General features: G+C 37.4%; 2 protein-coding genes across 2 annotated transcripts; both read right to left on the reverse strand.

The window, feature by feature from the left end:
* Positions 1 to 3684: 3684 nt before the first annotated feature.
* On the reverse strand, positions 3685 to 8451 carry LOTGIDRAFT_109254 (hypothetical protein; the record flags this gene model as incomplete). The annotated part of the gene is made up of 5 exons (XM_009046315.1): positions 3685 to 3861; positions 7117 to 7262; positions 7537 to 7708; positions 7887 to 7992; positions 8303 to 8451. 5 exons carry the CDS (start codon positions 8449 to 8451, stop codon positions 3685 to 3687), a joined length of 750 nt encoding a protein of 249 aa, XP_009044563.1.
* A 2474-nt stretch (positions 8452 to 10925) lies between these two features.
* LOTGIDRAFT_156312 (hypothetical protein) lies at positions 10926 to 12731 on the reverse strand (the record flags this gene model as incomplete). The annotated part of the gene is made up of 1 exon (XM_009046316.1): positions 10926 to 12731. One exon carries the CDS (start codon positions 12729 to 12731, stop codon positions 10926 to 10928), a length of 1806 nt encoding a protein of 601 aa, XP_009044564.1.
* Positions 12732 to 13821: the final 1090 nt, after the last annotated feature.

The raw sequence follows: 13821 nt of genomic DNA on the forward strand, positions 1-13821 counted from the left end.
CACGTGAAATTAACAGTTCAATTACTTCAAACCAGGAACGTCATACCTATAAACTAGTTCTAATAAAACGGGAACGAGTTTTTTTTTATCGATTCCCATCCTGTTCACAATAACAGTAATTTTCAGAAGCATTTTTCCCGGTTCACATCATTTTTGTTCACATGAATAACTGTAATGATGTTGTAACACTGAAAATGAATATGTAGAAAGTTAAGAATATAATTATATGTCCATAGCTTGAATGTTAGACAAGAGCATGCAAGTTTGGTGTAGTTGGCCTAATTCTGAACCATGTAAAATAAAGAGTTGATAATAATTATTTCGAGTTTATAGAATTGTAAGTGTGAGTCAGAGCTCGTAATACCCTAACATTGTGAAATTGGACACAGTTAGTTGCATACAGATTATCTTGTAGACTGTAGACTTTCGTAGATTATTATATTTATAGACTGCATCGAAAAAGAAAGAAAAATATTAATAACTTATATTATATTCGACTCACTTTCTATATTTTATATTTTCCACTCTTATCTTACATCTTACATCTAACTAACATCACATTTACCATATAATGCCGATTATAAATCCACTCAACTCGGTAGATGAAAAAGAGAATAAAAAGGGTTAAAAGGTGAAAATCTTATATTATACAAGAAAAAACATCGATTCAAAATAACTAAAATCTATTTTAAAAGTATTCTGAAATATTCGAACATGAAAATTTTGCTACGAAAAAAATTTAATATTGCTGCACTAATATATAAAATAAAATGGAATAAACCGTTTATGGAACTAAAACAATTACCAGCGATAAATCTTCGGTCATACAAAATTAAGTATGAAATAAGTTGAAGATGAAATGAAAACGTACCTGAAAGCAGCAAGAAGCACCGTTTTACCGAAAACAGGCAATTTTCTTTGATCGACTTTCTTTACAACATCTATAGCCACTTCAAGCATCTTTATTTTTTTAGAATACAGCTGATCTTTACAACATATAACACTGAACACTTACTAGTGGTGCGTATTATACATGCTTGTGCAATATGCTCGCAATTATACAGTACTTACTTATAGAGAAGTCTTTTGTTCCTCTCCCCTCACCTCCCATCCCCACCCGGGTTAAAACACTACATCGATGGGTTAATAACATGCAGGGCTTAGTAGTTAGTAAGTGTTAATTGGGTGGCTTTGTTTGTTGGGGAGAATAAAAAAACTTACGCCAACTTCTGGATTTGAACCTGAGTGAAGTAGATTGCCTATCTTACTAAACTGTGGCCCGACAACTTTACAACGACGATATCCTTTGTGTTTGGGGAATTGTGTGCAAGCAACTTTCTGGCTGACAAAGACTTAAGGCCTGATCAAATCAGCAAACCATCGTGCGAACCATTTCACATAAAATAGATGGATGAACTAAATCAATCGACCACTTTCCCTCTTTCACTAAAACGTATTGTCAAGGGAATCCTCACTATTCTACCAAGGTTGGTGTATTCTACGAAATGTGTCTAAACTAACCATATCCAACCGAAAACTACCCTCTATGTATTTACTTGTACTTACTTTTTTCATGGGAAGAAATCCTCAACTTGCAGGGACAAAATATTTTCTATTACAATTACAAACCAAAAAAACAAAAATCAACGAATACAGTTTTCAATGTTACCAGACTAACTGAAAACTTAAGACGAACACAGAAAAAAACAAACAATGACAAATACGTAAAGAAAAAAAATTCCCAGAATGTCCAACAGTTTTCAGCTCCCGTTGTTGTTGTACTGCTTGGAAGATGCCATGGTAACATAATAAGCATAATCTGGATCTATTATCTGATACACGTTGAACGTCATTCCAAAACTCAAAAAATAAAGGAGTGAAAGAAAAAACAACCTGCCTGGAGAATGAATGAAAAGAGACCAAATTGACCTTTTCATGCTGAGAGAGGGAAGAAAATAAATACCCTTTTATTCATCCATTCCTTCCTTTCTTCCATCCTCTTTCCTTACGGGTATTGATAGATTTAGGAAAATTCCATGCAAGAAATAAAAAAAAAGGAAATAGAAAAAGTAAAAACACCTTTCTTTTGAAATCATATTTTCTTTATTTTGTAGAAGGAACCGGATACAAACAAAGCCAGTATCACAAAAGATGTACACAATGAAGATGAAATTTCATACAAATAATAACTATATATATATAAGAGAAACATGCGTCAATGATGCAAGTCAAATGGAAGCTAAACCCCTATATTCACCATGCTTTAAGCAAATTTCATAGGCGTTCGTATCGGAATAATGTCCGTGGTCATTTTGACGTTAGTCTCCATCATCCAGTCCCTCTTTGTCTACGGACAGCTGCGACGACTGGTGTCCTCGTCGTAGACAGGAGAGGTCTAGGTGTCAGAGACTATTTTGACATCAGTTGTGTTGAGAATTCGAGTCAAGGTCAAACTCATATTTGATATTTGCGTTCAGTCTTTTTGCTTTTTGCGTTCACAACACTGATAGGCGATATTGCTGTCAGAAATTTGCTATATTCACCAAAAATTGATAAATAATATCATGCATATTTCAATCGCGAACAACATCGATTTGATACGGAAACAACTCTGGATGTCCTTTATGATAGACCCTATCAAAAGCTTTATTATATGTTGTTGCAAGCTTTACTGCAAATACATTGGTGTAATCGTGCTGCGTCAAGGTGTTTTTGAATTTAGCATTCTTATAACCCAAATTTAATCATATCTTAGACCTTATGAATTTACAAAAGAAATATCGAAAAATTGTGATTGGAATGAAAATGGTTGTTTTCGAACGAATAAAAGCGTTTGATGTTATAACGTTAACATAATACAGGAATAACGCCAGGCTTATGACGGCGCCCTGTCTTACACCAATGTCTTTACAAAATTTACTCTTCAAATATGCAATATATAAATGATATCAAATAGAAACACAATATCGAATCGTACCATAGTACCTCAAATAATTCAGAAGAAATCGTCTCCGCCGAACACTTGGTTAATGATTCACGATGCATGGAACCCGGTTTCGCAAAATATCCCAATTTTTATGGTATTTTCAAGATAATTTGATAATATCAATCAAGAAAACTCATTCCCTGTACTTACATTTTGGCTAGATTTGACATTGAACATTTTGAATTAGGCTAAGAATGACCTTGAGAAATTCATAATCGAAGTTATATACAAAATATACGCATACCCACCGTGGTTGAACCGAAAGAAAAGTTTTTACCTTACCTTAAAGTAATAAATTACTATATACAAAATATATACACGAATATATACCGAAATTTTCTAAGATTCCGAAATACTTTTTTGGTTTTTTGAATTAAAATTGATGAAATGTTTCCAAATTTTCATTGAAATCGTTCACCGAATTTGACCAATGCACAAAATGTTTATGTATGTGATTAGTCGTGCCCTTTCCGAGCCTTCGTTATTAAAATGTTAAAATCAAATGTCCCTCTATATTATACAGTTGGTTAGTAAAATTCGTCCCCTAGTTTAGGATATATGCACTATCATCACAGAAGCTTTCTATTATGAGGTCAAACGGGTTGTCAAGCGCCGCCATTTACTATTCAATGACCGCCCATTTCTAAATATGCAAATTATGCTTTGGTATCGCTGCTTATGATTGGCTGAACGGCAATTTAGTGCCACCAATCATAATACTCTAACTTCTCATAGATCCAATCAGTGTAGCTGGTGACTCTCGTGAAAACGTTCGGGAATCCTCGTGCTGAGCAGTTGTTGATGAGCCATGACATGACTCCAGTGACGTAATACCTTCCATCCAGCTCGCACATCAGCGGACCACCGGAATCTCCCTGAAACGATATGACATTCGGAAATTTCAGGCACCTCCTACCAACAAGCCGAGTGATCTAATTGGATGCTCTTAGTGAACTTTGACCTGTTAGTCTGTCATTCAATCTTATGCTAAAAGTCTATTGGTTAGAACGCTAAAGTGTTATCCTATCAAAAATCTATATTCGGTGTGAAAAACATTGAGGGTGGGGCTATAGAAATTTGAACAAGAAGCATTCAAGTTTTTAAAACCCTCTTTTTCTTGAAAGCAAAAGTAATTATTGACTGGATAACTGAGAGTTAAAAGACTAGTATATCGAGACTAGAACTAAATTGGGGGTCTACTTATTCAGAATAATCCTCGTAGTATTGGCTGGACCTACAAAAATATGCATGCCTTGAAATCAAAGCTGTATTAGTAACGAAGAAGCATCGGTGTAGGTATATGTATCCTGATAACAACTCAGATGTTTCCCAAAAACTTAATCAAGATTAAAAGAAATACAAAGCTAGGTAAAAAACCGTTCTTTTTGATTGACCAATCAGATGATTGGAACACTAAAATTATCTTAAGTGAAGTTTTGTGAAACAGGCCTTAAGCTTGCTCAAGGAGATTCACTTCTTCAAAGGGAAGTAACTAATATTTGAATTTGTTAAAAGCATGCTGTGTGTTTCTACAGGCGAACTAAGTTCAGATTAATAAAGCAGCTCCTCTTACATCATCGCAATGTCAAGGTATAAGAAACCCTGTCTTATATTACAGAGTTCGCAATACCCTGACATTGTGATGATGTTCCTCCAACTAAACATCTTTTACTAGTCGCACGATGCAACATAAAGTTAGATTTCCCTCAATATTAAACTAAAAGTTTGGTACTCACCGACAAGGCTGTTACAACATGCAAAACCCTGGAAACTCCAAAATGCACACGCGAATTCATTATGTTAAATCAGTCTGATGAAATTGTGTGCAATGTGGATGTCTGTGTTTATAGTATATGGTCATGTGCAAGTAGAACGTGTGTGTGTTAACATGTGATGTGTTGTTCTGACCATGTTGTGAATGGCATTTGAGAAAATGCTGATGTGTACGTGGAACGCATATGTGTTTGTGCTTTCCTGGATATGTGTTGTGTTGCAAAGACTTGTGTTGTTATGTATATGTGTTCGTTCAGTTGTACTGATCATGTGCTACTTGTATATGTGTTGATTTGTACATGTGTTATGTTGTTCTGATCATGCGTTACTTACATATGTATCCTTTGTACATGTGTTTCGTTGTAATGACCATATATGTTACTTGCATAAGTATTGCTTGGTACATGTATTTTGTTGTCATTATGTGTTCTAGATGTGCTGTATTGTTATGTACTGTGTCATGTGCTACTTGATACTCATATATTTTAAGTTTACCCATTTTCAGCTTCTTATATAGCAACGAGTAACACTCTTTACATGGAACATAAAGCCCAAAGACAAAAAGACCTGCAAACAAAGATTCGAGCTCCAGACAGAAAAATTCTGAAATGAACAATTATTAGACAAAAACTTACAGAAATTTGCTTTGACAATTTGGACATCATAGTTCCAATTACCACGAGGTTACATAACAACCAGTAGACTGTACACGTAATGACATATTTTCTAGACCATATTGAGAAACATGTATGCCATTTGATTTTGAATTTCTGTGCCTGCTGGGCCCAATGAAGACGGGCAACGCTTAGCAGTGTGCAATCAGAAAAAAAAAATCTGAATTTTTTAAGGACAGTGACATTAGAATAATATTTTCTAGAAATCTTAAACGTGCATGTACAAATTGTAGCACACGGGGTCTTGGTTTTGCCTATTGCCAATTCATGAAGATTGCCCTGTCGTTACCCGACTTCCGTTACGTGTGCGTATACGTTAACGAACTTTATGGCCTTATGTTTCTAGATCCAGATGTTAGTTGATAAACAGTGACCGTAATCCTACGACCATATAGACCAAAATTTGTTTGAGAAATCCAAAATTGAATTTTGAACGAATGGAATTTGACGGAGAGGTAAGTGGATTACTGACACCGAGTGTTAATGATTTAAAGATGGTTATAAAGTGTTATTGTGTTAGAAATTCTCTTGCCCAATGGTTTCATTGTATACCTAAAAAGAAAGGTGGGGCGCGGGGGGTAGGGGTTGTACCAAAGAACACTCCTAGGGGATACCAAGGACACAAGAGGTATGTGAACGACCTTCAGTACAATTTGAAATCGTAGACTTTAGGAATATCCGCAGTGTAATTAGACTTTCAACTTTTCATTTTGCTAATAGGTGGGGAGGTGGCTACAAGGGGGTACCAAGGGTGTTGCAGAAAGGGGGAGCGAGGAGTCAAAAGTTGCAGAACCAGATACCAAACTGATTTGCTAGGCTTTTTTTTTAAATTAGAGCTTGGATAGGTGTAACGCATCCAAAAGAAAGATATGGGGCGTTGGATTTCACAGCGGAAGGGGTCAACATTTTGAAACCATTGGTAAAGAGAAGATTAATGTTAATTTGTTGATGGTTTGGGTTAATTAGTTGTTAATTTGTTAGTTTGCGCTACAGCATATTAAAATTAGTATTTGTGTTATCAAGTGTTAGTTTGTAGTAGTTCTTTGGGGTAGGTTGTCAATATTTTAATTTTGGTCGACATTTTTGAGTACATCAAGCGGATGTAGGGTCACAATTTTTTTGCAAATTGTCGGTTTGGGAAGTACTTCAATAAATAATACTTTTGCCAACCCGAAATTTCCGAATATACAAAATAAAAAAAACTTTTCTAATAATGACCATCCAGAATAAAATAGTAAGGAATAATGCGTGTGTATCTTAAATGACGACCAAAATTAGAGGATCTGTTAATATGTGACTAAACATCGGGTTTAGACCGCAATAGCCAACATGTACGGAAAACCGCCGCAATCTATCTACATGCAGAAACCTTCGAATACATGCATTACTGAAACAAATGATCATTCACATTACATACAACATACATATATTTCAACTGTTCCCACCATTAGCTCACCACGAGTTATTGCCCTTGTTCAAAACCAAAAAGCAGTAACAATCACTATTACCCGAACTTAAAAAAGAAAAATTCAAATCTTGAACTCCAAACTTCGACAAGTCTCAATGCAAGTTCAAATCAGAAATGAAAACGTAGACTTACAGTCTACACAATTCATACAAAATACATACCAACTACCTCATACCACAAGGCCCTCTGTTCTCGCCACCACAGTCAGTACTTACGTAACAGGCCCCTGTGTCTCCGTATCCAACACAAACTTGATCATCTAAAACATGGATACCGACTCGCCTCCACATGGACGAGCATAACCAGTTCGGTAAAATCTCCACCTGCAGTTCATTCATGGAATTTTCTTGACCACCAGTTCCTGAAAGTGTTATCCAGAAAACGTTACTTTACATCAAAAGTTATTATGGACTATGGTTTCTCGAACATAAATGCCGAATGAGCCAAAAAGAGTCATTAATTAAGTGTCATTGACAAAAGGATGGACTGGTCAATCCTTACCAACGTCGCAGAGTAGAACCTCAGTTGGTCCTTGCTTGCTTGCTTCACTTACTATGGTACCATGGTAGTGGAAACGGATTGGAAGCAAACGCGAACCCCTTGATGAGATATTTTTAAAAAAGAAAACAACTTACCTCTGGTCTCTCCCCAGCCACTGAGCCAACAGTTAGCACTGGGAGGAATCTCGGCATGTAGATCGGGTAAACAGGCTACCCTGGATTCTCCGGTACTCGTATCCACTGGCTCGTCCATTTGTAACAGAGCCACATCGTTAGGGAAATTACTCGTTCTAATGTACCCGGGATGCTGTAATTAAAGCAGTGATAATCAGACGGTAATACGGTAATGGGACTGTGCTTTGGTCTGTCTCCAGTCTAAAATGTCTTATCATTTTACAGGGGAAATCCCGTGTGCTGTTAGTCCCCATTGACAATTTTTGAAAAACCACCTAATGATTGTCTAAAACTATCATGTAAGTTCTTACCGCAACAATTCTGGATATTTTTCTGTAAACTTCTCGTCCGGAGCCTTCATTTAAATTATCTTCAGCTAAAACTATTCTCCAGTTTCTCAAATCACCGTAAAAAGGACTGAAACACAACAGCAAAAAGATTTAAATCAAATGAAGTGGTGTTATGTCTTACCTATTTGCATCTGATCGGGCTAATGATTACCGGAAACGACATGCAGTGTGCAATTAGGAACACAGTGTTACAAATATAGCAACTATTGCTTCGACAACAAGAAACATAGGGAAAGTGACTTTCTCAAGGTCACCACACTTTCTAACGTCGGAAGAGATTGTAACCCGTGACCGGCATTTTTTTACGTAACCAAGCGACTGTGCTACAGCTCGTCCTCATTATGGTACACTTAGGGACTTTATATTAATCCACCTACCCTTCTACACAATGGGCTGCTGTTAAAACCCAACTGGGGTGTATCAGAACGCCCCCACATCGATGCCAAGGTTCAATAGCGGCTATAATCTGTAGAGACACCTGCCACGGCCAGCGGCCAGGGGTCGAGGGTTTGCCTCCAATAATCATTGGTGTCGGTAATATACCACATTTATCTGGAATAGATATCAGAGAATACGAAATGAAATGGGTAATTATATGATATGTGGATTGACACATGTTAATACCATATAAACAGCATTGGCTAGATGAAATGTCTGAAAGGGATGTCGATTTGACCGACCCCATAGCAGAGATGCATAAAATATATAATTTGGTTAAAAGGAATGTATAGCAAAGTGGTAATATCATTAGCATACAAAAGTAAAGAGTAGGGTCACAGAACGGAACCCTGCATCACGCCGTTATGATCTCAATTACACAAATTTGACAATGAAAAAATTGAAATATGTTGGACACAAATATTTTCTCTACTCTTGTATCTTTTTATGTTCCTTTTTCCTCTCTTTGGCAGAGTTTCAAAGTTCTAACTTCCATCCTAAAAGTATGACGAAAATGATCGAAAGGACTTTATGAATCTTTTTATGGTCAGAACCCGAAATCTCAAACTATAACCACAATTTACGGATGCCTGTGGTCTGTATTGTCCGACATTGTTTGCTGACAGGTTTTCAAACACAAAAACACTTGCCAAGTGTCCTACCCAAGAATTTCGACTTCAACACTGATACGTACAACGTTCTTCTGTCTAGGGATGGGGTAAATAAAATATTACCGATGCAACGACGGTTGGTTTTGTTTTGTGAGTAAACATACAGAAGATACGTCAGTGACGATCTTGAGTACTGAATGTACGAAAGTCATTGTGTTAGTTGACCTATTTGTCCAACGGAATATTTCATTTCTTGGCCAACTTGACGGAAGATGCCGCGCCTATTTTTAGTTTATGTATGTCTTTTAAGGTTTGGTCCTCAATTGAAGCAACGAATTGGAGTTGTACGTCCTACTTTTTAGTTTATTTACAGTTTGTATAAAAAATTGAAAATAACAGCGCTATTATATTTGTGTCTGAAGACCTACCCTTATTTAGTTATATGCCCCACATCCTATGCGCTAAATCTATAAGAGTTTAATAAGAGGTGAAATCACCTAAATAAATCGCACCACAAAAACAACATTGATCTTGCAAGAAAACACATGTTCTTCATAACAACAGATGACCCTTTTCTTCAAAGAATGCCAAGATTTGGCCTTTGTCTGTGTTCTTTACAGATTTAGACATTTCGAATCATTGTTTGAAATTTCTAATCCACGACAAACTGCAGCAGTCGAACATAAAACGATTTAAAAAAGCACGTGATAGTTTTATCGTCTGCAGTTTATTTGATTTGATTTAATTGTGCGCATGTTTTTCATCTTTGACTTCCGTTAGGGGTAGAAATCTAATCCTCTCTTCGAATAGAGTTTGCGGAATTTCCATATCACAGGTTTGTGCAAAATGTCGCTTGCATCTTACAGCTATTTTAAGCCTTTTTTAAGATTGAATTCAACACCAATTCATTGTACTGTTTGTGTTTTTAACCCAATCTTGTAACGTTCTCACAAATTACGTTGTCACACATTCCCCTGGGCTGACTCAGGCATTCAAATCAGAAAGGCCGCTGTCATTGTATATGTTTCTAAACCTAATCTTGTGAGGTTTTTTCGTTCGACACAATCCCTTGGCATAACTCAAGACATTCAATTCAATTATCATTTATGCGTTAATATTTATTCATCCGGCTAAATTTAAATTCAAATGTATAGAAGAGGCGATTAGATTGTGTTTTTAACCTAGTATAGGGGTAGACGCACTTTAAAGATGAGGCTATCGCCCTGTAGATTCCGTAAAACGTGCTATAAATATATTTCGAAAATACAATATTTAATTTTATACGATCGTTAATGAAGTCAAACATCGACCAAACGTTTCAGTGACCTACGTAAAGCGTGGGAACCATATTTCTTGTCATAAAATCGGATTAAAATGCAGAAAGCAAACAGAAAATATCGAATATTGGAAATTTCTTTAGTTTAATCGATTATTTGTGATTTTGTGAAGACAAAAATGAATGTATTTATGTATATTGGTAAAGTTTCTCAATATTTAGCTGCACTCTCACACACACGATCGATTTGCTAAATTCGGATCATTTCGTCGTCGTTTCACACTCATTCGATCTTTTTATGAAATTAAAAATTCAATGTAAGCAAAAATGTAAATTAAGAATAGCTGATAGCTGAACTTGTTTGATTTCGGTAAATAATTGAACCCACTAACTAAATATATTATGCAGTCAGACGCATGTTGTCGTTGTTCATACAATCGTTTAGTCGCGGATTGCAGACTGCAACACAAAATTGTTGATGGACGTACATGTATAGGGATCAAACGTCCATAAAAAATTTAAGTAGTAAAAAAGTTCTTGTGGTCCGGGCAAAAGGCGGATACAGATTACTGTATTTCTTAAAATCTGAATTTTTATTTTGCCAGTTTTTTTAGATTAAGGCCTAGTATTGTAAGAAATGCGAGAGTATTATAGCCAGATACTCAGAATTCAAATCTAAAACCATGGAAACGCAATTAAGAAAATCGTTTTCTTACCCGAATTTCTTTCGTTAGCAATAATCTGAGGGGTCGTAGATTCGTCTACGATCTCGTTCCCTTCAAAATCTTTATCCGATCCCCAATCTATGGTCGCAGGTTCGTCCGGAATGATCGGAGTCGTGGACGGAGTGGAAAAACTTTTCCATGGATTCTTCATCTCCGTTTGATGTTCGTTGATCAGAGATTTGGTCGTAGCTAATGTAGTTGTAATGGACGTAGTCGTTGACGGAATTGTAGATGCTGTAGGTCTTGTTGTTGGCCGCCATGTTATCCTAGGTAACCACGTTGTGGATCGAATTTTTGTTGTAGGTCGCTTCGTAGTTGCTGGAAGTGGCGTTGTGGTCGGTGGTCGTTTGGTCGTGGGTGGACGTTTCGTTGTCTGCACCTTGGTCGTAATTGATGGCAACGGCTGGGGAAAGATGGACAGAGATTTCTGCGTTTCCGGAAGTTTTAATAGCGGACTTTTCGTGATCCTTTTCCAGAAGATTGGAGAAAATGTTGTTATTGGTCCGGGAATTGGTTTTGGGTTGTTCACTTCCGGTAAAGTCGGCACCTGTGGGACCAGAGTTTTCCTTGGTAACCATATAACTGGTCTTTTGGTAATGATGTTCCAGAACGGTCGTCTAGAAGAGGGAAGACTTTGTGTTTTGGGTTTTACAGTCGTTGGTACCTTCGTGAAATGTCGCCATGTTCTCTGCTTCCATAGTTTTGGATTAAAGGTAAAGATGGACCTGGGTCTGGCTGTCTTGGGTCGCGGCGTCCATATAAATATCGGCGCTGGGGTGTTGCTTGGAATTGGTGTGATTCTTCTGTTCGGACGTGGCGTCGTTGGACGTCGGGTTGTTGGTCTTGGCGTAGTCCTTTTCGTTGGTCTGTGTGTCGTAGGACGTCGCGTTGTTGGTCTTTGTGTCGTTGGCCGTGGCGTTGTAGGTCGCCGGGTGGTTGCCCTTGGAGTTGCATTGGGTCGCGGTGTTGTTCGCACTGGTCGTGGAGTTGTAGGCCTATAAGTTGTTGGTTGAGCCGTAGTCTGCCGTCTCGTCGCAGGTGGTCGTTGAGTCGTTGGTGGTTTCCACGTAAATGGTTGCTTCGTCACGGGTCTGAGGTTGAACCTTCTTGGGGTTGTAACTTGCTTATCTAAGCGCCAAGTGAATCTAGGTTTCGGTGTCTTCCTTTCCCAGACAAAAAGTGGTTTATGGGTGGTTGGCTTGTGCGTGGCGGGTTTGTACCACAGCGAGTTCTTGGTGGTTTGCTGCTTAAAGATTGGTGTTGTGCTGGGTGGCTGAATTGGTGTTATTCGTGGCGCAGGGGTAGTGGTGAAGGGTACAAAAGGGGTATATGGGTACAGAGTAGAATCAGTTTTCCAGGTAACCCAGTGCCGTGAGGTCTTCTCCCACGGCTCGGGCTTTGTCTTCTTATCGGTAACGTCTTGGTCGCGTTGTTGAATATCAATTTGTGGTGGTGCTTGCGTATTCGTCTCGGAATAGTTGCAATCGTCGAACGCCGTATTCTGCCACACGCAGACTTTGTATTTGAGCGACCAAATCGTATGCGGCGTTTCACAAGTCATTTTCCAATAACGGTTGCCGTAACATGTGTAGAAGATGCTGCAGTCTAACGGATCACGCACGTACGTTTGTCGTTTTACTGGAAAGCGACATGGCATTCTTAACGGATGCTTATATAACGACACTTCTTTTAAGGAAAGCACAAACTGAAGGTCCAAAGTCCAATACAAGAACAGCAAGGATAATTTCCAAATCATTTTGAACAGTTTCAGAAATGAAGTTTTCACTTCTTTAGAATATCACAGCATAAATTTTTAAACTTTTCACCGGATCGATGAGAATCGATTCAAAAAATGTCAGAAAACCAAAAACAGTGTTAGAATAGAAGATCCATAATCAAGTAGAACAATCTTGAAATCACAATTCTTGAATTATTTTATTCCAATTGTCAAAACTCTTCGATTTTATTCCTCTTACAATTTAAAATCGTTCTGCACATTTCAAACCATCCTTCGCTGTTCACAGATAAACGTTTAATAAACACTTTCGGCAAAGATTTCGTTCTCCAGAACTTCGTCTTCCTGAGCCTAATCTTAGCAAATATCTCCTAATCCCTGAGTTATGCTGCCGAAACAAACAGATATCTTGGCTTTCAGACGGATTTCTTCAAAGAACGTTTTAACGAGATCAACATAATGCCAACGTCAATCAAACTAATATTTGATACTGATTGGCTGGAATGCTACGACGTCATTGCTAAGTTTCCACGCCCTCCATCAATTCGGGACTTTAAAATATCTTTTATGTTTAAGTTATTTTACTGGTTGTGTTGTCCAAGGTCCGGTTGATAAACAAACGATTTATAAAATAGGTGCATAACATGATGCTAAATAAATATGGCGGGGTCAAACTCGCTTTGCTTAGCAGCAGTTTTGGCTGACGAAGTAGCAGTTTTGGTTCATTTGGACACCCCCAGTCACTCAAGAACCCCGCATTTTAACGCAAAGAATTTCCAAATCTTAATTTTAATAATTATAAACGAGATCTCGATCAGCTAAGGTATCAACCACGTTTGTACTTGGAAACAGTAGTTTTTGAATGTTTCACCACTATGCGGTGTAATATCTAAGATTAACGTATAAAAGAATGAATTTGACAAACAATTTCTAGAGCATTTGTGACGATTTGTTAAAATTCAATAAAAATTGGCAAATGACCATTTTAAATTGTTTTCATAGAAGTTTTCTGGAATGTTTTTATATTGATAATCGGATACGAATCGATATGTACGATATGCATTAGGAGCTCAATAAAAAACACAAACAAATTTGCACTTTGTATAATGAT

The sequence above is a fragment of the Lottia gigantea genome, assembly GCF_000327385.1.
Source record: "Lottia gigantea unplaced genomic scaffold LOTGIsca_10, whole genome shotgun sequence".
Classification (NCBI taxonomy): Eukaryota; Metazoa; Mollusca; class Gastropoda; family Lottiidae; genus Lottia; species Lottia gigantea.